General features: G+C 39.2%; 4 protein-coding genes across 6 annotated transcripts; 2 read left to right on the top strand and 2 right to left on the bottom strand.

The window, feature by feature from the left end:
* Positions 1-6690: 6690 nt before the first annotated feature.
* Positions 6691-11078, top strand: LOC103403798 (casein kinase II subunit alpha-2). Its single transcript, XM_008342647.4, has 10 exons — positions 6691-7204; positions 7506-7635; positions 7797-7991; positions 8916-9073; positions 9489-9579; positions 9701-9766; positions 10060-10142; positions 10442-10505; positions 10607-10675; positions 10857-11078. Exons 1-10 carry the CDS (start codon positions 6900-6902, stop codon positions 10911-10913), a joined length of 1218 nt encoding a protein of 405 aa, XP_008340869.1. The 5' UTR covers positions 6691-6899; the 3' UTR covers positions 10914-11078.
* A 738-nt stretch (positions 11079-11816) lies between these two features.
* On the bottom strand, positions 11817-13615 carry LOC103403807 (uncharacterized protein At2g23090-like). Its single transcript, XM_008342656.4, has 3 exons — positions 13153-13615; positions 12805-12845; positions 11817-12192 (listed from the first exon to the last, which is right to left on the bottom strand). Exons 1-3 carry the CDS (start codon positions 13343-13345, stop codon positions 12073-12075), a joined length of 354 nt encoding a protein of 117 aa, XP_008340878.1. The 5' UTR covers positions 13346-13615; the 3' UTR covers positions 11817-12072.
* Positions 13616-14160: 545 nt separating this feature from the next.
* LOC103403828 (uncharacterized) lies at positions 14161-18100 on the top strand. Of its 3 annotated transcripts, none has more exons than XM_070816136.1 (10): positions 14161-14736; positions 14966-15110; positions 15222-15390; positions 15483-15741; positions 16236-16324; positions 16568-16750; positions 16845-16930; positions 17040-17124; positions 17336-17587; positions 17697-18100. In XM_070816136.1, the coding sequence occupies exons 1-9, from the start codon at positions 14511-14513 to the stop codon at positions 17468-17470; spliced, it is 1377 nt and encodes a 458-aa protein (XP_070672237.1). In that variant the 5' UTR covers positions 14161-14510; the 3' UTR covers positions 17471-17587; positions 17697-18100. The 3 variants fall into 3 exon arrangements, with proteins under 3 accessions (XP_070672237.1, XP_070672241.1, XP_070672246.1); XM_070816140.1 differs by having other exon boundaries at positions 17676-18100; XM_070816145.1 differs by having other exon boundaries at positions 14176-14736; positions 17040-17260.
* Positions 18035-21784, bottom strand: LOC103403818 (probable prolyl 4-hydroxylase 9). Its single transcript, XM_008342668.4, has 8 exons — positions 20823-21784; positions 20589-20705; positions 20278-20435; positions 19964-20066; positions 19353-19448; positions 18870-18935; positions 18674-18793; positions 18035-18404 (listed from the first exon to the last, which is right to left on the bottom strand). Exons 1-8 carry the CDS (start codon positions 20955-20957, stop codon positions 18318-18320), a joined length of 882 nt encoding a protein of 293 aa, XP_008340890.2. The 5' UTR covers positions 20958-21784; the 3' UTR covers positions 18035-18317.
* Between the last annotated feature and the right edge of the window lie 4311 nt (positions 21785-26095).

The raw sequence follows: 26095 nt of genomic DNA, 5'->3' as shown, positions 1-26095 counted from the left end.
TATGCAGAGCTACCCCCGAGGCTATTGCCAAGTATCATTCCCATCGTGAGTCTAACTTTGACAATATGGAACATCCCAAAGATGCTACTACATCCATAGAGATATCAGAATTGCAGGGGGCATCAGCTCCTATGGACGAATAAGTTTTATTCTTCTATACATGTTTTTTAGGGTGCTTTTACCCCTAGTGGCCGAACCCACTAGGAGTGGTAAGACAATTTTTAGGTTTATGATTTAATTTTTGGACAATTTTTCTAAGTTTTTTGAATAATTTGTTTGGTTTTGGTTTGTTTTGAATTATGGATAATTATTTTATGGATATAATTTCTCGATTGATTAATTGAATGAATAGAATTATATTTATGCATGTGACCAATTCAATTACTTTATTTCTAGGTATGACTAGTGGGGAATTTAGTTGTTTGGCTGATTGTGCTACTACGTACACCATCTTGCGTGAGCAACATTATTTTACTAATTTCATATCTAAGAATGCACCTCTGACAACCTTCTCAGGCTCATCCAACCTAATTGAAGGATACTGAAAGGCTTGTATAATGTTGTCTAATGGTATTATCTTAACCATTAAAGAGGCCCTTTATTCTCCACATTCTAAAAGAACGTTGCTGAGTTTTAGAGACATTCGAGATAATCAATATCATGTTGAAACCACTGAAAAGAATGGTTCTGAATTTCTTTGTGTCACTTCTTACGAGTATGGCTAGAAGCGTATTCACTAGAAGTTGGAACTTTACCGAGTGGATTATACATCACAACCATTCATGGCATAGAAACCTACCATGTGGTTGGCCCTGAGCCTAGGTTCCAAGGCATTTTGCTGCTTTGGCATGATCGTATGGGACATCCGAATGTGACATGATACGCCGTATCCTCAAATCATCACATGGGCATCATTTACCTCCATACGTTGGATTCCCGCCATGCAAAACTTGTTCTTTGGGGAAGTTGAATACTTAACCCTTAATTACAAAGATTACTCACAACCCTCCTAAGTTTCTTCAAAGGATTCAAGGGGATATTTGTGGACCTATCCAATAAACATGCGGACCATTTAGATATTTTATGGTGTTGGTTAATGCATCGACACGTTGGTCACATGTCTGTTTATTATCCACACGCAATGCTGCATTTGTGAAACTCCTAGCACAAATTGTTAAGTTAAGGGCTCACCACCTTGATTATTGGATCAAGTCGATTCAACTAGATAATGCCAAAGAGATTACGTTATAGACCTTTGACGATTATTTCATGTCAATTGGGATTGAAATTGAACATCATGTACCACATGTTCACACCCAAAAAGGCCTGGCAAAAGCTTTCATAAAGCGCCTTCAATTGATAGCTCGAACTTTGGTCATGCGAACTAACTGCCGGTATCTGCCTACGGTTATGCAATATTGCACGCAGCTATGTTGGTCTGCTTGATGCCCATCGCTACCCAACCTCATTCACCGTTACAGTTGATTACTGCATATGAGCCTGATGTTTCGCATTTACGTGTGTTTGGGTGAGCAGTCTATGTGCCAACAGCACCGCCACTATATACCAAAATGGGAATCTATGTCGGTTATGATTAGCCATCAATTATTCACTACTTAGAGCCCTTGACAGGAGATGTCATTACCGCACGTTTTGTGGATTGTCACTTTGATGAGACAATCTTTGTAATACCCTATAAAATTTAAGTATATGAAATTAATATTCATAATTATGAATATGTGTAGGAAATAAAAAACAAGTCGATTATGGTTATGAAATTTTGAATGGGGAAAATGTGAAATTCCGCATCCGAATTCTATTATTATTTATGTCATATAAGTTTTTGTTAAGTGGAAAATGACGAAGATGCCCCTTTTTGGTTAATGTAATTATAAAAGGACGTATTTTGTCCTCATATATGCTATTGTATTTTTTTTTTTGGAATATTTGGATAGAGCTTGATCTCACGAACGCTTAGGTGCAAATCGTTTGTGAAACGGAGTTATAATGAATAAGATATGAACGAACAAAGTTAGGGGTGAAATGGCCATTTGACCATACTCTGGAATGTTCCAGATAATCTGGAAACGCCACGTGGATGGTTGTGATGGAGGAAGGAAAGAGATGGATGGTGGGGATTTAAAGAAAATGAGAGAAATGACGAAAAAATGGGGGAAAGGGGAAGAAGGACCAATCACAAAGGAAGGAAATGAGGGGAGGGAGAAGGAGAGAACTGGCCAACCCACCCGACCCGGTTCCTTGACATGGTCCTATCTCCCCCGTTTGATGTTCGTTGGAGGTGATTCTAGTGTCTATGGAAAGCCCTCGACGAGTCCAACATCCTGGTGGTGTTATATTCTTAAATTTCTTAGCCAATGTTACGAATCGAAGCTATAAACCCAAGGTTATTCCAGCAGGTTTCCCCTTTTTCTGGTGAATTCCAAAACGATTACCTTCAATTAACACCACATTTGGACTCCCTTTGAAGCCTGGAACAAACCACATGCATTGGTTGGGGCATCAAAATGGTTTTGGAGTTGAATTAAGAACACCCAAAATTAAGGGTTTTCGGTGGATTAAGGACGATTTGAGGTGTTTACCAGCCGAATTGGATTTCAGCCCAGGTATGAAAATTGTTCCTCTCATTGAACTCTACTTACTTGTAAAATTTGGTAATTTTTAAAGTTAGTTGGAAAATTGAAAAAATTTATGATCAACATTTATTTACCAAAACATAAGGTTAAATCTCAAATTATTCACCAAATTTCTTTTCTTAGTTCAATTTCTCAACAAAAGATTTGTTTTGATAATTTAAGGATACATCTAACCCCTGTTAGACTGCCTACGTACCCTTGAATGGGATCAAGCCTTTCGTAGTTCACCATTCAATCTTTAACCATTTCCGATTCTACTCCAAATAAACGAAATATTCAACATTAGTTCTAATGATTGAAACACATCCAATGGATACCAAATTCGTATTTAGAATATCCAAATTTGTACAAAATGGCAGCATCGGCCCACTGGCCACGGGATTAAGAAATTAAAGTAGAAAATCATGATTAATGGTAGTTAACTAAGCAAGAGTTTAGTTTGGGCCTATCATCGATATTATTTCACGAAATAAATATTTCGGGGCGGGGTGTTACAGTCTTCCCATCGTTAAGGGGAGATAAGAACTCTAATGTTCCTGTAGAACGTCGCGAATTGTCGTGGTATGCTCCCACTATGTTTCATTTAGATCCTTGCACTGCCCAGTCTGAAACTGAAGTGCGACACATTCTAGATCTTTAGAGCATCGCTCAAAGCATGCTGGATGCTTTTACTAATCTAGCAAAGGTGACGAGACCACATATATCTGCTGCAAACGCACCTGTAAGGATCGACATACCTAGAGTACGCAGTAATATCGCCTGGGAATGTTGAACCATCCCTGAGGGTGGGGTGATTGTACCTAGGGGTGGAAAAAATACCGAAAATCCCAAACCGTACCGAAAAAATCCCGAAATTGAACCAAAAAAATCCCAAACCGAAATCCCGAAAATTTTGGTACCAATCCCAAACCGATCCCGACCTTTTCGGTACGGGAATCGGTCTCACAATCTTATTTTTTCGGTATTCCCAAACCGAATCGAAGTTAACATATATATAGTTTTAGATATTATAAGTCGTTGGATTGGTTGTGAATTAATCTTAGTTGTTCATTCAAAATGAAACCCAACCTCACCTTCACCTTCACTCTTTGACCTCTTCGCCAAACTCTCTGACCTCACCTCACCTTCACTTCCTTCCCTCCCTACTCTTATACTCATTTCAGTTCAAACTCACAAAGCTCTCTCTCTCTCTCTCTTTCTGGACCTTCACTATTTCACTCTCTCACCCTTACCTTCACACTACATCCAGACTTCAGCCTTCCATTTTCTTTTTGCATTTGACAACTTCCTATGCATTCGATAATCAATACAGCCACCTCTACTTCCTTCTACTTCTTTCTTCATTAAGGTAATATTCTTGTGTTCATCTAGTCATCTTGATGTGGTAAAGTTTGTTTGTGGCTTCAATTCGTTTTTAATTTGGGCATTTGAATTCTAGGGTTTTGGATTTGAGGGTTTTCAATTTTGTTTGACATTTGGGGTTTTTGATCATATGGTTCTTCTATAAATCGTTTATTTCCTCCTCGAAGCTAGCAGACCCGAGCTCCTTCACCTCCTCCTCGAACTCTTTCTGTAAAATAGGGACTTGCATGTTACCAAGCCCTGTAGTTGAAGAGAAAAAGTGCAAATGTTTATTGTTTCATAAAGCTTTTTGCATAAGGGTTTGTGTTATGCAATCTTCATTGAATCTAGCACTCTTCTTCAATAGTTTGTACTTTAATGATAGTAGCTGCAATTTGTGTTTCCAACAACATTGCTAGCAAGGCAAGTTTAAATAAATTCATTTTTTTATCAGTTCATGGTATTCATTTTTGGAATTTTTAACCACGAAGCCTTCATAAAACATGGTGGATTAGATTTGTTTTATTAGCAAGATACCATCCATATTTGAATTCTATCTTTCTTACAATCCCCTATCTTCCTTTACAGGCATGAGAGAATTTAGGCCAATGAGTTACGTTTGTTTTGACGCATGAGCCCAAAATTATTTCGGGATTCCCGATTTGTCCCGAAATCTCGAAACTATTTCGGGATTCCCGAAAATTTGGTTTGGGATCGGTCTTGTAATTAGGATTCCCGAAAACTTCGATTTGGGAATCGGGAAAAAGGTTTCGGTTCAGTATCCCATACCGAACTAGCCTTAACCGTACCTTCCGCGCAGCCCAGTACACTAGTGGCTAGCCAATGTGGATGAGGAAGAGATTTTGGAGCTTGAAGTTCCATACCTAGGTGCAATTGGTGCTTTATTGTACTTGGCTTAATGCAATAAACCTGACATCTCCTTCGCTTTTAATCTTTTGGCTAGATACAGAAATGCACCTACATGCAGACACTGGAATGGTGTTAAAGACATTTTTCGCTACTTTAAAGGTACGACATATTTGGGTTTGTTCTACACCCATGAATCCTTGAGAGAAGCCGCCGCCCCCCTCAGTTCTTAGGTTGATTCCCACCATGTTGGTTACACAGAAGTTGGTTATCTGTCTGACCCACATAGGGCAAGTTCACAAACAGGCTATGTCTTTACAGTTGAAGACACCGCTATATCTTGGAGGTTTACCAAGCAGATGCTACTTGTGATTTCTTCAAACCATGTTGATATCCTCGCCCTGCATAAAGCATCGCGTGAATGCTTTTGGTTAAGAGCAGTCATGGAACATATTTGAAACACTAGTGGTCTTACTACTGTTGTTGACCTTCCTACGACGATCTTTAAAGACAATGCAACATGTATCAAGCAGTTAAAGAAGGGATGCATCAAGGGAGACAACACCAAGCATATAGCGTCGAAATTCTTTTATTCACACCAGCAACAACGACATGAAAATATTGAAGTCAAGCAAATCCGTTCCCATGACAATTTGACCGATCTCTTTACCAAGTCATTGCCCAAGTATACTTTTCAAAAACTCTTCCAAGGAATCGATATGCATAAATTATTTGAGTTGAATTGCTTGTAGTTCTCTTATTTGGAAGTTATGTCTAACTTAGGGGGAGTATCCTGAAGCATACTCACGTGATCTTTATGTAATCTTTTTCCTACGATTAGGAGCATTTTTCCCACTGGGTTTTTGCTACTTGACGAGGTTTTGATAAGGCACCCATCCTGGGATTATCATACTTTATTGAGTTCATTACTTTCGTCCTGTTTGACGTTTGTTTTAGATATTATGCATACTTATCATCTTTCTCCTTAGTCTATGGGTTTTCACTTGCCTTAAGTTTTACCATAGTGAGGTTTTGTGAGTTTTACCTATGCATACTTTTTTTATATTAGAGACTTGCATTCGCCTGTTATGCCGACGACTTCATCAACTATTCTACCTTAACTGCTGAAGATCTGATGCGATGTTTTGTTTGAGTATTTTCACAATCAAGGGGGAGTATTGCAGTTATATTTATAGTAGAAATGTGATTGTGTAAATCCTAGTGTATCTAAGGATATCTTAGAATATTCTCCTTAGCTGATATTATCCTATTAGAGTTGTAATCCTATATTGGTAAGGATTTAACCTATCCTACTACTATAATTAAAGGCATAATGGGGTGATACACCATACACCTCACAATTAAAACTCTCTCTTCTCTCTCTTGTCGCCGACATCTCTCTCTCTCTAGTCCCAAAAACAGTTCAGTCAATTAGACCTACAACATAACTCTAATTCTTTCTTTCTTTTTTTATTAATTATTAAGCATTCAGATTCTGCCACCTAACATTTTGATTAGCAAAGATTTATTTATCTTGAGACTTCCTATAACTGCTCTGTTCAGCTTATTTATTTATCTTTATATTAACCACAAATGAGATTTGAATACACATTATTATGCAAATGTTCAATTCCTTTTCACCATTCTGATAAAGGGCCACTTGCACTTCTATTATGTTTTTACTTTTGTCTTTTCATTTGGAAAACCTAACCTTGAAGGAATTTTGACTAATTTGACGCGGTGCTATCGGAATAAACTGCAAGTGCAAGGACAAAAACGAAAGGGAAGAAAGTGATTATACCAGGAATTTTGGTGCAATTTGGCCTACAAATCACTAAACAATTGGCCACTCACCACTTTCCATGTCAACCATTATTTGCCCGCCAACGAATATTTAACCGTCAAAGTTACTAAAATTACGAACCAAACCAACCCCCAAGCAACCCAACCCAACCCCAAAACGCAGGTTTTTCGTTGGGACGTCGTTTGACGTTAACGTTGTCGTCGTTCCACAACTTCCTCCCAAGCACATAATATATGCGCACAAATCCAGGAATACCCCTTCGCTTCCTGCTAGTGTGCACCCTCGTTGCCTTGCGTGCGCCGGTCGCGCACCCTCCTTTCGTGCGCACCCCCTCCCCCTATCTTCCAAACCCTCCCCTCGAGACGCAGACCCCCACAACCACCCAAACCACTCCTCGCCAGATCTCGGCTTCGAGCAATCCCACCGCCGCGGCCGCAGCAGCAGCAGAAGCCATGTCCAAAGCTCGCGTCTACACCGACGTCAATGTCCTCCGCCCTAAGGAGTACTGGGATTACGAGTCCCTCACCGTCCAATGGGGGTAACAATTTTCACCTCCCTAATTTGTTTAATTTTTTCTCTAATTTTATTGATTTTTCTCGATTATTCAATCCAATTGAAATTGCTGATTTATGATTTGAATTTCTGTAAGCTTGTAGTGGAGTTAAGATACAAAGCAATAGTAAGCTGATTAAGATTAATATAGAATTAATTAGGGATTTAATTGTGTATTTACTGTGCTATCTGTGGCAATGATGGGTGCCCTACCCTACCCCCTTCCTTTTCAATTTTAATTTCTAAAAGTTACAACTTTTTGTGGGTTTTTTTTTTTTGGTTTCCAGTGATCAAGATGATTATGAAGTTGTTCGGAAAGTCGGAAGGGGGAAGTACAGCGAGGTTTTCGAAGGTATAAATGTCAATACCAACGAGCGCTGTGTAATCAAGATCCTCAAGCCTGTTAAGAAAAAGAAGGTTAAGTAATTGCCTTTTAGGAAATTTGGAGATTAGGGTTTTCGGTTCTGATGTTTTGTTCGAATCAGTTGCCAATAACCCCATTCCGCAATTTTTAATATGCATTTGTAGTAAGTGCATAATGGTAACATTAGAACACCTTGTTGTTGTCTTTTGTGCAGATTAAGAGAGAGATCAAAATTCTCCAGAACCTTTGTGGGGGCCCGAATGTCGTCAAGCTTCTTGACATTGTTCGAGATCAACACTCGAAAACCCCGAGCCTGATATTTGAGTTTGTGAACAGTACAGATTTTAAAGTTTTGTACCCCACGCTGACTGATTATGACATACGCTACTACATATATGAGCTTCTCAAGGTAAACATTGTAACTTGCTTGTGCTCCTTCCCTTCTTCCCCAGCTCATTTGGTAGGGCGATGAGTAGAAGGAATTATTCATGGTCAATCTTTGTTTTTTCTGCCAGTCCACAATGGTGCACTTTGTTAAATGAGAGGAGAGTTGAATTTAGTAACGAGAGGGCACGCTGTTTCCACAGATAATTGTTCCAACTTTTCTAGAAACTGTATAACTGTGTTATTTCTTAAATTGGTGCATTCCTTCTTGAATGGTTGTTGCTTTCTCTCAGGATCAGGAAGGAGGAATTTAATCACTTGGGAGATGACTGATTCAAATTTAGGGAATTAGTTAATAATATGTTTGTAAATTGTTGGATTGAAGTCATAGGACCTTTACAAGACATAGATATGTATAATTTTTATGAGAAGAAAAGGAAGGAAAAAAAAAACATGGATCTCAAATGATTCATTATTTGTAGTAATTTAAAATACCTTCCATCTAATGGATCTGTAGCCTTAGCTTTTAATCCTATGGACCTTAAAGTGCTTTGTGGCTGTTCCAAGTTACTCAGGGTTTTAATTTCAGTCCATGTAAAGGTTTGCATAATGACTAGTATGCCACCTGAAATCTTGTGTTATCAGAAGCTAAAAGGTTTTGTTGGCTACGTTGACATGGTTTGGCCATTTTTTGTATGCTTTTGTTTTTAATGATGGTATGTTAACTTGTAAGAAATATTTCACACCCTGCTTCAATAATATGCAATTTAATGTCAATCAACCTTAGTTACTTAGTCCAAAGCATTGTTATCAACTTTTCTATGTGTTCTGGATGATAAGAATGCTGGATCAACATCTTTTTCTGGATCTGTTTTAAGTACTTGTGAATTTAATGTCCAAGTAGTGTTTAATTGTGCCTTTTCACAAGTTAATTATCTTTACGTTGCAGGCATTAGATTACTGCCATTCACAAGGAATAATGCATAGAGATGTGAAGCCTCACAATGTTATGATAGACCATGAATTGCGAAAACTTCGCTTGATAGACTGGGGTCTTGCTGAATTCTACCACCCTGGCAAAGAATATAATGTCCGTGTAGCATCAAGGTAATAATTTACAGCAATATAGGACCAATGCGTATTCTCGATAGTGGGTTCCCTATAAAGAGCATGCATGTTAATGAATGAACATTGAAACATGAGTTGTTCAAGCAGGCGAATATGTTGCCTAAATTAGTACTGATCTGTTTAGGTTGCTAGGATGAAAATTATCTTAATTAGGTTCTTTTTTCAAAATTCTGTATTGGCACTACATTTGAACATCGTGTGCATGCTTGTTGGCATCTGCAGTTAGAGGGTAGTCAAATGCTTAATATAATTTCCAGAATTTTAAGGCTAGAGTAGAAAATCTCTTTAATGGTTTTAAGCATTGTGAGGGTTCCTTTGAGTTTCCTTGCATCCTTCAGTTTGTATGTTCATCTTTGTGGAAAAACTGAAATGTCTTTCCTTGTTTTTTTTCTAGATACTTTAAGGGCCCTGAACTTCTAGTCGACCTGCAAGATTATGACTATTCTTTGGACATGTGGAGCCTTGGTTGTATGTTTGCTGGAATGGTAGAGAATTACAGTTACTGTATTCTGGTGTTGTTACTTTTAACTCCAGTTTTAGAATGTGCTAGTGTTTCAAAAAGCATATAATCTTTGTTGATTGCTCAATTATACTTGTTTTGTGTAGATATTTCGCAAGGAACCTTTCTTTTATGGTCATGACAACCATGATCAGCTGGTAAAAATTGCCAAGGTAATGTCGGTACTTCATTGGTGGTTGGCATGACTTATTCTGTATGCATGATATAGTTCCGAGTAAAGTTCCTGCAAAGAATCAAATTAGTGGTTTCTGTTTATAGTACACAATGATGTGTGTTGGGCATGGACATGCCCCAACTCACATATACACATACACATATGGCCTAATGACTTCATATATACATACATATACATATATATATACATACATATATATATATATGGTCTAACCAGTATCTGGTGTAATGTTTGTGTTAACGGATTATGGTATTTCATATGCATTTCCAGGTACTTGGGACCGATGAGCTGAATGCATATCTGAACAAGTATCATTTAGAGCTTGATCCTCAACTTGATGCACTGGTTGGGAGGTATGCTCAGCATAAATGCCGTACTAAGTTTTGTCAATTGTCTGTAAACCAGTATTCTAAGTTTTGTCAATTCTCTGTAAACCAGTAATAGGTCAATTTTGTTATAATGTGAAATTCTGTGGAAATATCTTAGCATGCCACTGCAGTGGTTCCATCTTCCACTAGGAAGTAATGCAGTTTAACTTATCAAACAAAATAAAAAGCGTTGCTGTCAAAAATGCATTTGAAATCCTGCCATAACAAATAACGTGGAATTAGTATCTCTATACATGTATTAATGCGTTGCTACACTAGTGCAGGCACAGCAGGAAGCCCTGGTCTAAGTTTATTAATGCAGATAATCAGCACCTTGTTTCTCCAGAGGTCACCGTTTCTTGATTATTTACACTAATTTAGTTATTCACATTATCTGTCACTCAACTCCTACAATCGTCATTGATTTTTCAAAGGTGTTTGACATGCAGGCCATTGATTTTCTTGATAAACTTCTCCGGTATGATCATCAAGACAGATTAACTGCAAAAGAGGCAATGGTAAGTCTGCACGAGCTCACATAATATAGCATTTAGTGGTCTTGTAGTCAGGCTGAACAAGGGTGACACGCGGTTCTTTCCTCGTTTTCTTTTCCTTTTTACTGCCATCAGTTAATCACCGACGTTTATTTAATACGAGCTCTGTTCTATGCTTAAATGTCTTTTGGCGGTAACTCTGCAGGGCCATCCGTATTTCTCTCAGGTGAGGGCAGCAGAAAGCAGCAGGATGCGGACGTAATTGGTCTATTACACAGACTAGAGGTCCATGCTCTATGCTATTTGAAATTGGGAGTGTATTATTTATCCGAATATCATCACTGCGCTTATGTTTGGGACTGATTGTATGTTTTCATGGTCGTTTAAACAAGTTTTCTGCTTATTTCTATAAACCAAATTGAACCAATCAGTGGTCACGCGCTTGACAATACCAATGTGTCACACCCAGATCCTCGATTCGAATTTGGATTTCATCCGGATCCTCTTCATGAGGATCTCTAGGATCTTTACATTTACATTCTATCATTCATTGTACATCGGACAGTTAAAAATTATTTTAAATTATTTTATTTTAAATTAAACACAAAATGTACTTACCGAAAACTGACTGCACGATGTACAATGAATAGGTAGAAAGTGAAGATTTCTAAGATCCTCATCCCTTCCATTCGATATTGACACAAAATTTCAACGGCGGTTGTAAATTTCCGGCCCGTTTGGTTCGTAGGTTAGAAGTTTCAGAATGGGAAATGATCTTCCGGCTCCCCTTTTCTTCTCTCATACGCCATTCTCTATTTCTGGTCTTTGAACATTGTCCAAAAGGAGAAAAATATGTGACGGTATAACATGCGTTTGCTCAGGGTTTGGTGAAGCACATTCCAAACAATGGAATGGCAACAGTGTTTTCCCGCAGCCAGTCTTCCCATTCCCGGCAAAGTTCCCGAAAGGGGTTCTTCGCAGAACGGCTAACAAATTTGAGTTTTTCTGTTAGCCAAATAAGAAACTTAACAGAACCTTCGACACACAAATTAATTACCAAAGAGGCAAGGTTTGGTGTGAATTTGCCTCGGAGTTGCCAGACAAACAGCAGTTCCACAAACTCGACACTCAACCCGTACAGACGACACAACGCAGTGAACCAAGGTTCCATGAAACAAACTCTTTTCAAGAGTTACACCAACAACATTCACAATCATTTAAGACCGAGTTTCGGTTCAACAAGGAGATACATCTCTTTCTTTCTCCCTCACTCACACACACCACATACACACAAAAACAACTCCACAAGCAGTATTAAATAGCTATCGCTCTAGAAGAACTCGGTAAATTCATTCCAGGCTTTAATATAAAGGGCCACGACGTTCACAATTTGTCCCTGTGACTTCTTACCAAATGTTCTTTCATTTCTTGAGATGAGGGAAACAAGCGTAGACATCAGACTTGGGATGCTTTGCCTCAGCATGCTCCCTGCATTTCACTTCCGATGTGGTGCACATAAATGCTTGCATACACACCTTACACTGCATTCAACATATAATCATCGTCATATTAAACCAAATGAAGGAGAAAATGCACTAGCTCGCCTGAGGAGCAATTAGATTTGATTACATTGGAAACTCACACATATCGATCAACCAGGCCTTCATCAAAAACCTACCAACTATCGACATTATACAATAACATGCTCTTGAGACCGCTGCATAAGCGAATTGATGGCACAGACTTCATTTGTGACCGAAACACAATCCTCCCACCCCCCAAAAGAAAATCTCTCGGACGGGGGTTGAAACTAAAAGGCTCTCGTAAACTATATGCAAAGTCATCTCAGCCAAAATACGATAATCACTATCACCTCAAACTTTCGACATAGTAGCTGAATTACCAGAAACGCAAGGAGCCGATTTGATCACAAAGTAGCCCAAAACGAAGAAGAAAAATTAACGCACGGCATTGGAAGGCACAAATTTAACACTCCCTGATAACCCACTTCCAATCACATTCCATATTTCCATTTAAACAAATAAGAATGAAAGTATTTATTCCAAACCATCGCAACTAATATCGAAACACTTAATAACGATTTTATGAATTAACCATGATGCAAATCATCACCAATTAGTTGAAGTAATTACCTGGATTGACATGGCTTTCTCGTTTGTTTTAAGCTGACTTCCTGTTCAAATCAAACAATTAACCCAAATTAATATCCGTATTAGACCAACAACTAGATCTAACCACAATCCCCCACTACGAGCTTTTAAACACAGAAGTTCAATTTCTTTTTCCTTCTAATTTCTCACAATGGACAATTTTTCAGTGAAATTTTACGCACAATAATCCCCAAAAGAAGCTTGCAAGCAATTAAAACCTAATTTAAATTACAAATTTGTAATTTCCATTTTCTAGATTTCTTTATCATATGAAAAGCGTAATTTTTGTTTGTGAAAATAAAGTTGAAAAAAAAAGGATGAAATATTTACCCTTGCCGGCAGCTTTCTGCTTCTCCAAGTTCTTCTCGCGGGCCATCTTGGCCTTCTGACCGTTGCCTCCTCCCATGCCGTCTGGTAAATCGAGAGATAAGGAGGAGGAGCTAGAAACCCTAATTGGGCAATTGAGCTCTGTGCCTCTTAGGCGGAAAGGGGTAGGCGAGTTGATCAATTTATAGGCCACCATCTTCTGAGAAATTTTTAGTTGTGACGGGAACAAAAATAGTACATCATATATTTTAGTAAGATTGATAGAAAATTTTATTTTTAAATTTATTAATTTTTTAACATAAATATTTTATTATTTATATAATAATACGTAATGTATCATCCCATATATCAATCACACTAAAAAAATCTCCCAAGTCAAGTTTATATCTTTACTTTAGAAACTTCTGGATGAGTTTCCTTGTGTCATGGTATTGATTGCAAATTTGGTAGGTGGCGAGCGAGTCTATAATTACTGTGACACCTACGTCACGTGATCGACACGGTCTTAATGGAGTCCAGGCTTGTGGGCCCAATACCAGTTCAAAGCCACACCGACCGGCTTCGTTAGTTTGGTCTAATTGAGGTAAATTTAGTTTTTTAAATGGATATTATTAATATAATTTTTGTGAATAGAATTATTAATTAGAGATGTTATTGGGTGAATTTAAAGTAGATTCTTAAGAAGTTTGAAAATCAACTCCTTGTAACTTTGTATCACTTGTAAGTCAAGAAAATTCATTATAATTAATATAAATTGACACGTGACTCTTAATATAAATTAACTCATAAAATGGTGCAGGTCAACAAAAAAGCTACAAAATTATGGGTTATTTTTTTTTTTAATGTTCACGTGGGATTAAATTGAAGTGTGATTCTTAATACAAATTAACAAAGATTGTCACAAAAAAACCTGTCAAATATATGAAAGTGTCTTATAATTCTCACTTTATGTATGACATTAGAACGGAAAAAAACTTGATCTATAATATGATATTTGAAGAGTTAGAAAATGAGAATTACCAGATTGGTACATTTTGAAAAATGACTTTAAATTTTGGGGTGGAGATGTAGTTTAAAAGAAAAAAGGGGACAATCCGTCATGATTCATGAACAGAAGAGTCTGCGTATTGCGCGGTAATTACCTTCAGTTGAACTATTGAAGTGCCGACGGATAACCGAACTTCCTCCCGAAACGACGACGCATCCAGCTTCGTCTACAGTTGTACTACTGAGAGTCACAGGCTTACAGTTATCACGCAGAGAGAGAGAGAGAGAGGGACCAATCCGCACCAATGCCTCCAATCGCCGAGATCCAAAGCTTCTCGCTCTGATCGATTTGAAGAAGCCCCGAATCGGAATCAATGGCGGTGGTGATTGAGAGCTCCGTTTGGGAACCGAATCCCGGCGTATACATATTCATCTTCCTGGCCTCACTCTTCTCCATCCTCGTCTTCCCTTACGCTTGCAGCAGCAGCGGCGGCGGCAGCTCTGGCAAAGCTCCGTCGCTCTTCGACCATGGAATCTCCCCCACCGCTTCCTCTCTTCGCTTCCAGCGCAACTTCCTTCTCATCTATTCTCTCGCCTCAGGTCCGTACTCCTAACGACGTCGTTTATTATTCCCTTCCACCTCCAGATAGATCCTCTGTTTCGTAATTTAAGTTTGAATTCAGCTTGTTTGGTTGCCGAGAAAATTGAACTCAACTTACTTAGAAAAGCTTCATCTTTAGATTTTTAAACTAAAAATCGCATTTTGATTAGTAATTTAGCTATTAAATTGCAATCACTGATCGGATAATTTTTCACTCTATGATGCCAGTGATGGAAGGATTGTGGTCTGTATTTGGCGAGTTCGAATTAGCTTACTACGGTTTCAGCAGAGAGCAAATGATGTTTTCTCTCTGTGTTGGATTTGCTGCGTCTCTGTGTGTTGGTTCTTTATTTGGCGTGCTTTCGGATTTAATGTTAGTGTCGATTTTTAGCTAAAATTTCAGCCTTGTTTCTTGCTTGTTACTCAAATGCTTGATGTTAAACCCTTATCGATTTTCCTTTCTTGTTTTTCTTACTTTGTGTAGAGGTCCAAAGAAAGTTTGCATCCTCTTTTGCATTCTGCACCTTTTTCTTGGCTGGTGGAAGAGAATTACTGATCATCCGAGCATTTTGTTGGCGAGAATTTGTTTGTCACTTGCAGCTTCAATTTTTTCATTCAGTTTTGAGACGTGGATGGTGGTTCAACACGAAGAGGTTGTTAAGAAATGTCGTATTTCACATTTGATTTGTGTGTAGAAATTATTCTAGGAAACGAAGTGATTAATATATAAGCTTTGTGTTTGCAGCAAGGACATAGGCAGGATATGTTGAGTGAGACGTTTTGGTTAATGAGTTTCTTTGAGTCCGCGTTTCTTATTGGAAGCCAGGTGCTTTCAAATTGGCTCATTGGTGATAATTTGGAGAAAAACATGGCTTCACATTCTACTGCAGCCATCTTCTTGGCAATGGTAGGCTTAGTCTGCCTCCTCAGAGGATGGACACAAACCCCACAAAAAGTAGCTCTTAAGGAGTATAGAGCGTCTTTCTCTGCATATATTTTTGGTGGTAAGTGTTGCATTTTGTATTTAAACGTATGTCTACTTTCCTTCTTAATATACTCGAAACAAATTATACTGCTTCAATACATTCGTTATGAAAATTAATCAGTTATTTAATGAGCTTGATTGAGACTGAATATCTAATCATTTATGATTTGTCAAAGTTAGATGTTTGCCTCCATTCATGAGGACCAAACTCTTATTTGCTTTGTACTTTATTTCTTTCGTTGTTTACATTTGCCTCCATTGATACTCATTGTTTATGTTTCACCATTTCTTTACCATCTTAAACAGTTAAGTCATTGATGTGATGCCATCTTTCCTCTGATAGGATGAGTGCTTGTAGAGCATTTTCACACTTTGTATGTGGAACTTTTTTTTTTTATAAAGGTCCCCGTTTCTCATGACTGATTATTTGCTGGTTAGAGGTTTGATTATGTGATGTGTTATCATATGAATTTGCGGTTTATTCTTACTGTTGCAACTTTATACGATGGCCAGATAAAAGAATATGGCTTTTGGCATGGGCACAAGCTTGTCTTCACTTCTCTATAACAGTCTTCTGGATACTATGGGCCCCTACAATAGTGGTATGATTATCTAATAATTTAAATCAAACTATTTAATAGAAGTGAAAGTCACCTTGCTTAATATCTTAAGGACTTTGAAATTTACACTAATGAGATTCTTTTCTGTCCTCCATAATTTGAACAAAGAATTCTTTCTTCCATCCTAGTTAATTTAAAAGATGGATTTTAAGTTTTGGACCTTAAATATCTCTTGAGACTTGTGAGTTTCAGTTTCTTCTCGAAATTTTATTAACATGATTTTAGGCCGATGGACGGGAAGTGCACCTAGGGTTGATATATCCATGTTTTATGGGCTCAAGAATGCTTGGAAGCACAGTATTTCCATGGCTGAATAGTGGACTGTCGTCCCTTAGAACTGAGGATTGCCTAGTATATGCATTCATCATGCTGGGGCTTGTATTGTCCGTAACAGCTTATGATTACCAGGTGAAGATGTTTTTGGAAATTTAAGAAAGATAATCATCAGTCCTGTTTGATGCTAGTTGTTTGGAAGTTTAAAATTTTAATTGTTGAGATGCAGGAAATTGGAGTTTTAACGACACTATTTTGCATATTTCACGCTGGTCTTGGTGTGGTTTTGCCTTCACTTGCCAGATTGAGGACCATGTAAATTAAACAAATGCTCTTTCTTTCTTTTAGGTGATTTCTTCTCTCAATTTTTGTTACGTGGATTTTTTATCTGATAGTTTTCCTGCTTTTACTTGTTTGTTCACAGGTATGTCCCTAATGCACTGCGTGGAGGGATGATAAGCCTTTCTCAAGCTCCTGCAAATGCAGCAATTCTGCTTTTTCTGGTGCAAGTGAGTGTCTTTTCCTAGGATCACTTTGACATAGAAAAGAAAACATACGGTTAAGCATCCCCACCTGGCTCAGTGTGTTGACGTGGGCTACCTGTTGTTGAGAGCATCCATAGTAACAGAAGTTCTTATTTAACTGGTAAATTCGACCATGTAGTTTTATTGATTAGTTATCCATCCACTCACTTTTCTTGCTACTATTTTATTGATGCAGGGAAAATACTACTATAACATTGGGAATTCAACAATCATAGCGTTTGCTGCGCTTGGGCTATTCACAGCAGCTGGTTGCATGCATGTCTTGAAGCGATGGGGGAAGCAACCGTATCACAACTGGCACAAATTGTGATTTTTTTGCCTAATTATCACCAGATTATCGGCTGAGTTGGAGAATACTTCATTTAGTCTCTGACCATCACAAATGAAGTGTTTAAAGAAGAATTTATGTCTCTGAATCCAGACTGAGGTATGCCACTATAGAAAAGTATGGGAAACATAAATATTGAAAAAAAAGTGTGTAAGATTAGATTGATATGGTCTTGTATACTCCTTAGGGTTCAACTGAATGACTGCAGGGCGGAAATCAATTATCGGTTCCTCATCTCTCAGTTCAATTCAGCTTGCCAAATCCATCTCAGCCTCTTAAATTTCAGGACAAGTCTGCTGGTTTGGAGAATAGCAAGGAATTTACATGTTTACAATCAGATCTTACAAATTATTACCGGCATTGTTGCTGTTTAGGGATTTATAAACCGACGGTAGCTGAGAGCTGCAAATCTCCGCCATCCTCATCCCGAAGGTCAATTTTTCAATTTTTTGTGTAGGTTGTAACATTTGTGCCCTAAAGTGACATAATTAGCATTATAATTTAGCAAAATTGTACTTGCTGTTATTGCATGGAACTGAAACAGAATGGAATTGTCAAAATTCTTTACTTTTGTTGCATAATACATCTTATTTGTACCGGCTACATTTCACATATCTGGCTTCAAATGAAACCTCCTTCTCTTATTTAATTGAATTGCTAGATGAGATACAAGATGTCAACACGACGGAAAATTTCTCGAGACTCCGATCCATACCGAAACGAAGGCTCTTACACGAAAGACCCCCGCCGCTGGCTGAGGTTGTGCTGTTAATGCTCAAGTGAGGATGAAAATTTGAGCATTATACAACAATGCTATTAGCAACTGCAACTAATCCTCTTGTTCTTGATCCCTGATCCACTTTGTAGCTACCCATTTTTCCCCTTCGATTACAGGACAGCTCCCGTGTAACGCTAACTGCAGAGGCATCAACCGAATTCCGAAATTAGAATGGACGAGTAAACAGTCATATATAGGAACGTTTAACTGTTACTGCTTCGGTTCACAATGCATTGTACGCCGACAAAATAAACGAATAAATTCTCTCAGACGGAATGATATACAGCAGCAGCCGGGATAAATTTCACGAGACAAGCTGAGGAAAACGTCGTTTCTTAATTTTTTACGTCGATGATTCTGGAAATGATGGTAATAATAGTGACAATGGGAAGCAAAGCAACACTAACCGGATCAATTGTACCATTTGGGAGCAATGAATAAAACAGAAGTCCATCCCCTTTGCGTGGCTTCACTTTCAGGCCAACACATTCCCGAAAATCATAGGTTCCATCCGTGTTTGAGCCATTCTGCAGATCAAAAGCCGGATGATCGATGATGAACAAACCAAAAGGGCAATAAGAAAAACAGAGGTCTTGATCTTACCTCATATGGAAACATGGTTTCACCGCCTTCTTGAACTTCAGTTAAATACAACAAGAACGATGCAACCTGCACGAGTTCAAATAAGACTCTTTAAAAGCTTATGGTAAATAAACAGTATAATTCTATCAAATCCACAACTTGATAATGGTACTATTTGAAAGAATTCTAGTTCTCGTATAACATCTTTTTGTGAAATAAGACATGAAGACCAACACATCCTTTTGGTTTCGAACTAGCTAATCCAATTTATCCAGGGAATATACTCCGATACGTTTGAAGTGAGTACAGAATAACGGACTGTGCTTTCCATCCCAACTGTAATAGTTGTGCAAATGTACAGGGAAAGAACATTAAGGTATATCTTTGCCTAGTTTTATCTGGATGTGGGAGTGCAAGTGTATCGGTGACATACAAGCACAAACATTATGATCATGAAATCAATAAAGGCCAAATCAAAATACATGCATTACGCTGAAGATGTACCCTTTGGCTCTTCTGTGGACCGTATTGGTCAGGGTGGAATGCATCATAATGAGAATTATACTTCTGCCCGATCTCATAGCGCAAGACGTTAAATGCCTGAAACATGATGATATCCTCAGCTCAGACAATTTTACAAACTGGCCTGAAATAAAAGGTTAACTAATTCAACAAAAGGGTCAACGAGTTTCAGCAACACAATACGATATTACTTATTATGTTTCTGTTGGGTGGTGGGAACGTAACAGAAACACACAGACAAGTGAGAAACAGAATAAAAGAAAAGCGTTTGCAAAAACTGGTTAGGGTCATCCTCCGCCATAAACTAACAGAGGATTATTTTGCAACAACCGTCTTCCCCCAACTCCATTATCCCTTCCTAACCCAGTTTGTGCTTGCAGAACATTTACACTTGCAAGTGCAAGGAATAGAGTTACTTTGGCAACACAACATACGATATTTAACTTCACGCTGTCAGCTTGCACATAATTGAGAAACTTTCACAAAGTATTGCTTACAACGAAACAAGATGAGTCAATATGATTTTTGTGTAGATATAGATAGGGAAATGAGGAGGATGTAATCATAAGCTCTAAACTCTAACTAAATAGTACCTCTCCATGTATCCTGGGAAGCATTGTAGCCCTTGCAATCTTTTCCTCAATTGCATCCAGAGTCCCGGATTTATCATCAGAAGCGGAAAGAAACATGCCGGAACTGCTTCAAAATACCATGTAAGCATGAAAGTAGCATCTATAACCACTCATCTTTACGAAAACTACTTACATGTGAACCCGATCACATTAATGCTATTAGTTATAAGCTTATATCAACAATCAACCACAAAAATGGGACGCGTAACGAGTACTAATAGTACAAATCCTGAAAAGGGTTTGCTGATTCGCCACACCAAATGTTGAGAATGTACCTTGTTCGTATATCCCTTGTGCTCTCCTCTGTCTCTCCTTCTCGCAAGGCCAAAGTCGATGGTTTAAGGTGTGGCTTTGCCAAGCCAATTATGCTTTCGCATTGCTCCGGAGTTGCAAAATTAGGAAAATATAATGCTCGGGGATACCAACTCAAGACCTAAACGGTTCATATGCCCCCATTTCTGGTTAGCTTAGCTAATGAAAAATTCAATCTTTGATCCCACAAAATTGAAACAACTCCTAAATGGATCAAACTGTTCATAACAATTCCAGCAAAACAGATATACAAATAAATAAATAAACCAGAAACCTGAAAGGGAATGGAAGTTAAAGAATCGTCACCGGTCTCTCCATAAGGCATCGAAGTGTACTCTGTTTCTAAAAGTCTAGCTCTCACTCTCAGCCTACCACCACCACCACCGACATCCTGCAAAAAATTCAAAGTTTTCAAAAATAATCTTAGTCACTTTTGAAAATTTGAAAAACCCCCTTAAAGTTCTTGATCGGAAGAAGGAACCCCAAAGAGGAAAAATGAAAATTTGACCTGAGAGAGGAGGGAGGAGCCATAGAAGCCGGCAAGGAAGAAGAAGGAGCAGAAGATGAAAGTAGTGGGCAACCCAAGTTTGCCCTTGAACTTGAACTTGGAGCTCCAATTCCCTTTACCGCTTTTGGGTCTCATTGGTAATTTTACTACTCTTCAATTGCTGCTGCTGGAGAATTGGTGGCTTCTATTTGGTCTCTTCTGCCGTGGCCTTTGAGTAAGCAAACCGTGTTCTTTAAATCTAATTGCACGCACGGCACGGCGGGATTTGGTGTTAAAAAAAAAGACTGAGATTTTGTGACAAACAGGGATTGTGATTTGAATTATTTACCAAAATTATTGGGGGCACAGTCAATTTGTAAGATTTGGGGTTTGGAGATTTGGAAATTGGAATCCAATGGTACTAGGAATATTAGTTGGTGGGGGAGAAAAAATTATCGGCCTTGCCTCCTTTTCCGCAAAGTGCTGACATCCAAAGTCTTATTGTTTTTTAGTCCATAAGCATCCAAAGTCATTACCCACAGAATTGTGCGTTTCTAACAAAATTGGTGGGCAGTGTGGTGTGGAGCATGTTTTTCTTTTTGCTTATGCGGTTTCAGTTTTTCCACTTTCTTGTGGAGATTTCAGACTAATTGAGTTCACTAACCACGCTGATATCGTTCTCTAACTTGCATCTGACCGTACAACATGACTTATATAATGTAATAGTTTCTTAGTTTAATTAAAAGTAAAATTACTCAATACAAATTATATGTAAATTTTCACTTTATTGACGTGGTATTTTTGTATGTTTCCAACATTTCTCATTGCAATATGCTCACTATTCTTTTTTTCTTAGGAAATTGGGCTTAGAGCCCTTACACAAACTTACCGACGAAATGTAGTTTTGCTCTCAATGCAATGTCTACTAGTCTTCTTTGATGAAAATGCTCTCAAGTTAATATCTTATCAACACATATTAATACATTATCGACACAATATTGATAATTATTGACATAATATTTTGCAGTAAGAGACTTTTAATTTGAGATATTTTGTCAAAGAGGGCTAGTAGATTGCATTTTGAGAACATGGTTTATTTTGGTTGATGTATTTGTAAGGGGCTAGTACGCCCAATTTCTCCTTTTTTTCAGTGATCAAGAGTGATGCTATATCCAGTGGCGGAGCAAACAAATTTACAATGATGGGGTTAAAAAATTGTTTTCAAAAATTCGACTGTACTTTCATTTATAATTGTTCAGGACGTGTTCTCATATTTTGAAAACATCGTATCACAACATCAATATCAATAAAATCAATACGTGCTTGATCCAAATGCTTGTGGTCAATTGTTAGAATACGTGTGTTTGTACCATACTTGACCAATTCCGAAACTACTAAGCACCGGTCAACGTTATACCGTCAAAGACCCAGAAGAGTTTCCCTCAAACCAGGAGACCAATCATAGTGCGATACATGTCGACATCAGAAGCCAATCATAGCGCGACATGTGTCAACATCAGAAGCCAATCACAACACGACACGTGTCAATGTCAGAATGAAACTAGAAACTCTCTTCTATAAATAGAGATCATTCTCTCATAATATTTCCTAATGTCATTTGTACTAAATCATTCACTAGTACTCACTAAAGGAGAGCTTGAACCTATGTACTTGTGTAAACCCTTCACAATTAATGAGAACTCCTCTACTCCGTGGACGTAGCCAATCTGGGTGAACCACATACATCTTGTGTTTGCTCCCCTGTCTCTATCCATTTGCATACTTATCCACACTAGTGACCGGAGCAATCTAGCAAAGGTCACAAACTTGACACTTTCTGTTGTACCAAAGTCCTCACTGATTTTGTGCATCAACATTTGGCACCGTTTGTGGGAACGACACTTATTCTCACTCTCTTCAGCTTTGTTAAGTTGGTTTCCACCATTCGTACACTCTCTTTTGACCTGGCATCCCTCTCCAACATGGGGAGCGAAGGAAGCCACAACACACAGAATGACACCCCTCTTGCACCTAGTGCGAAGCAACGAAAAAAGGAAGGAAAGAGGGTTGCTCTTCAAGCTAAAGTCGATGAGCTAGAATCTCAAAACAACAAGATAGCAATGAAGAATGAGGTCCTTCAAGAGCAGTATGAGAAGCTCTTTGAGATGCTCCACGAAACTAGACGTACTCAAACACACAAACTCGTTACCCCTGTGGACATCAACCATCATCTGGATGCCTCTTAACAAGGAGGGTCACCTTCCTTCGACATGGGTATCCCTGATGAAGAGTGAGCTAATCATCAAAACATTGATCAACATAAGACTTCTCTCAACTCAGCTGCTTCGACCTAAAGTAGGAGAAATGGAGGAAGACACCTCCTTGCAAAAAGGTTGGAAGGATCGAAAGTCGTTTATCGTGACTGCTGAGACTTCCTAAAGCAACGTCGAGAGAATCCTCTCCATATAAGCTCGAAGATCAATGACCCAAGGGTTTCTGAAAGACTCGGTCCCCTCCCACGTCCCATGCTGGCTACCAATTTAGGGAAGGGGCAACAAGTCCCAAAGAGACATGAAGGTATAGGGGACTCAGAGATGTTTCGACAAACATACCTTGAAAGTCAATACGGCGAGACCAAGGAAAAATCACATGTTCTTGATCAAACCTTCCTACTTCCAAGAGGAGATGGAAATTTACGAAAGAAAGCTCCAGTGGTACATGACTCCACTTAGGACCCTCTTGTCCTACAGCTTTTTAAGGAAGTAAACAAGTTGAAGGCCGAACGACAAGCTGAGATACCTGATTGGAACCAACCTAGGCCTGACCCTCTTACAAGGAGGATCCTCGACACCCCTTCCAAGCAAAGACAAAGCAGAAGCTTGGCTTGCAACTCTATACTGGAAAGGAGGACTTGATTGAACACCTTAACCTCTTTAAGTCCACCATGGCATACCGGATGCATATCAGACGAAGAGCGATGCCTTCTCTTCCCTTCCACCCTCTCTGGCGGAGCTTTAAACTAGTATTGCCGTCTCCCACCAGAGACAGTAGACTCATTTGAGGAATTGAGGAAACTGTTTGTTTCTTAACACATTTTCCAGACCGATCGCTTGCATTCTGCAGATGACTTGTACACTATTCGCCAGAAGCCGGATGAGTCACTACGAGAGTATGCCGGTCGCTTCAGCCATGAGTATTCTCGCTGCGTTGAGATAGATGATAAAACCACCCTCAAAGCCTTCACGATAGGCCTACATGATTGTTTCTTCAAGTACATGATCAATGCCAACACTTGGAAGACTTACTTTGAGGTGATGGCACAGGCTTACAACCATGCCTCCGCCGAGCCAAGGACATATCAAGGGAACCCCCCCCCATCCACCCCTTATCAGCAAGTAGGGAGTGGAAGCTAGGTCCAACCAAATGAGAAGACCTCGACCTTCCAAACGGCAACGGTACCTCCCCCTGCCTTACTTAATACTTTGCCAAGTCAACAGACATATCAATCTCAGGGCAAAAGGAAAGATTTCCATCCTCACCAGTCTCATTTTAGTAAAAAGAGTAAGAGACACTACCACGATAACCAAGGATATCGCCACGATAATCCCCGACCCTAGGCAGTCAACATAGTGGGTCAAGCACGTGTCAGGACAGCCTCTACCCCGAGGTATGAGGCATACACACCTTTGAACGCCATATGCGTGGCCATTTACCCCAGCATAGCACACCTGATATCGAAGACAAAACTGAGGCACCCGAATTACAAGTCCACGAAGAACACGGGCACGTTTTGCTGCTACCATGAGTATAACGGTCATGACGGCGGTAAGTGTATCACCTTTCGTGATCATATTGAAGCTTTGGCAAGTGGAGGAAAAATTGATCAATTCCTCATTCACCCTCCAAGGGGTAACCGTAACCAATGCCAGGGGAATGTGATATATTCCATAAGTGGTGGCACACCCATATCTAAATCTTCCAATAGGGCCATGAAAAATAGTGAACGAGTTTTAAGGTCTGGCCACCAAGTGTTTCACGTGGAAGACATCAAGGGAGGCAAGTATCAAAAGCCTAACTGGGATCCAATATGTTTCTATCCTAAGGAAGAAAAAGGTATCATCTACCCTCACAACAACCCACTGATCATGGAAGCTTACATAGCCAACTTTGAAGTACGACGAATCCTGGTAGACACGGAGGCTTTGGTCAATATCATGTTTGCTGAAGCTTTCAGGGCACTTAATGTAGCTGAACACTTGCTCGATCGCTCGATTTCCCCTCTGATAAGCTTCTCCGTTGATATCGTGCAACCTTTGGGGAGCATACACTTACCTTTCACCATTGGTACAGGCCCTTACACAGCTACCATTACCACTAACTTCCTGGTGATTGATTGCCCAACGACATACAATGTCATCTTCGGACGCACATGCATCAATGATCTCAAGGCCATGGTATCCGCACATATGTTGTTGATGAAATTTCCAACCTTCTATGGCAATGGTTACATTAGAGGAGATCAACTTAGTGCACGATCATGTTACAACACTTCGGTCAAGCAACAACACCTGACTGTGCCTAAGGAAACCCTTTCTATACATGACCAAGTCATAAAGACTAGCCCAGACGAAGCCAACTTGGATCTTCATGATGGCAATAGTCAACCCGACGATCCTCGAGATGACTCTTTCACCCAGCAAGCACAACCCGCTGAAGAGTTGGATAAGGTCTCTATCTCAAAAGATTATCCGGATCATATGGTGAAGATTGGTACCACTTTGTCACCACCCATTCGGTTGGCATTGATCTCTTTTTTGCAAGAGAATACTGAGGTCTTTGCCTGGTCATACGAGGACATGCCATGCATCTCTCTCAATATAATCTGTCATCGCTTAAGTATTGACCCCAAGACCAAGCCAGTGAGACAGAATCGAAGATTTTATGACGTTGAACGGTACGAGGCAATGAAGGCAGAAGTTGAAAAACTCAAAGGCATAGGCTTCGTCCGCGAAGTCAATTATCCAACGTGGGTAGCAAATGTTGTCCTTGTTAAGAAGAATCCGACCAAGGAAAGTCTCCTGCTCCAAAAGGTCTTGTGGAGAATGTGTGTCGATTACACCGACCTAAACAAAGGATGCCCGAATGATAGCTTTCCTCTTCCTCTCATAGACAGACTCTACGGCAAGGTGTGAACTCCTGAGCTTCATGGATGCTTACTCAGGATACAACCAAATCCTTATGAACCCTTCAGACCAAGAACACACAGCCTTTACTACTGACAGGGGACTATATTG

Source organism: Malus domestica, chromosome 02, assembly GCF_042453785.1.
Source record: "Malus domestica chromosome 02, GDT2T_hap1".
Lineage (NCBI taxonomy): Eukaryota > Viridiplantae > Streptophyta > Magnoliopsida > Rosales > Rosaceae > Malus > Malus domestica.
The sequence above is the reverse complement of the archived record's forward strand: the minus strand, read 5'-3'. Positions and strand labels throughout refer to the sequence as shown.

Bases quoted from the DNA above. Each gene is read 5' to 3' on its own strand.
- LOC103403798 (XM_008342647.4), top strand. From the start codon at position 6,900: ATGCGCACAAATCCAGGAATACCCCTTCGCTTCCTGCTAGTGTGCACC. The intron at 7,636-7,796 runs GTTAAGTAATTG...TCTTTTGTGCAG, and splicing joins AGCCTGTTAAGAAAAAGAAG to ATTAAGAGAGAGATCAAAAT. The intron at 9,767-10,059 runs GTAATGTCGGTA...ATGCATTTCCAG, and splicing joins AGCTGGTAAAAATTGCCAAG to GTACTTGGGACCGATGAGCT.
- LOC103403807 (XM_008342656.4), bottom strand. From the start codon at position 13,345: ATGGTGGCCTATAAATTGATCAACTCGCCTACCCCTTTCCGCCTAAGA. The intron at 12,846-13,152 runs GTAAATATTTCA...TGATTTGAACAG, and splicing joins GCAGAAAGCTGCCGGCAAGG to GAAGTCAGCTTAAAACAAAC. The intron at 12,193-12,804 runs GTAATTACTTCA...TGTTGAATGCAG, and splicing joins AGAAAGCCATGTCAATCCAG to TGTAAGGTGTGTATGCAAGC.
- LOC103403828 (XM_070816136.1), top strand. From the start codon at position 14,511: ATGGCGGTGGTGATTGAGAGCTCCGTTTGGGAACCGAATCCCGGCGTA. The intron at 14,737-14,965 runs GTCCGTACTCCT...CTATGATGCCAG, and splicing joins CATCTATTCTCTCGCCTCAG to TGATGGAAGGATTGTGGTCT. The intron at 15,111-15,221 runs GTTAGTGTCGAT...TACTTTGTGTAG, and splicing joins GGCGTGCTTTCGGATTTAAT to AGGTCCAAAGAAAGTTTGCA.
- LOC103403818 (XM_008342668.4), bottom strand. From the start codon at position 20,957: ATGAGACCCAAAAGCGGTAAAGGGAATTGGAGCTCCAAGTTCAAGTTC. The intron at 20,067-20,277 runs GTACATTCTCAA...ATTTTGAAGCAG, and splicing joins ACAAGGGATATACGAACAAG to TTCCGGCATGTTTCTTTCCG. The intron at 18,794-18,869 runs GTAAGATCAAGA...TTTGATCTGCAG, and splicing joins AAACCATGTTTCCATATGAG to AATGGCTCAAACACGGATGG.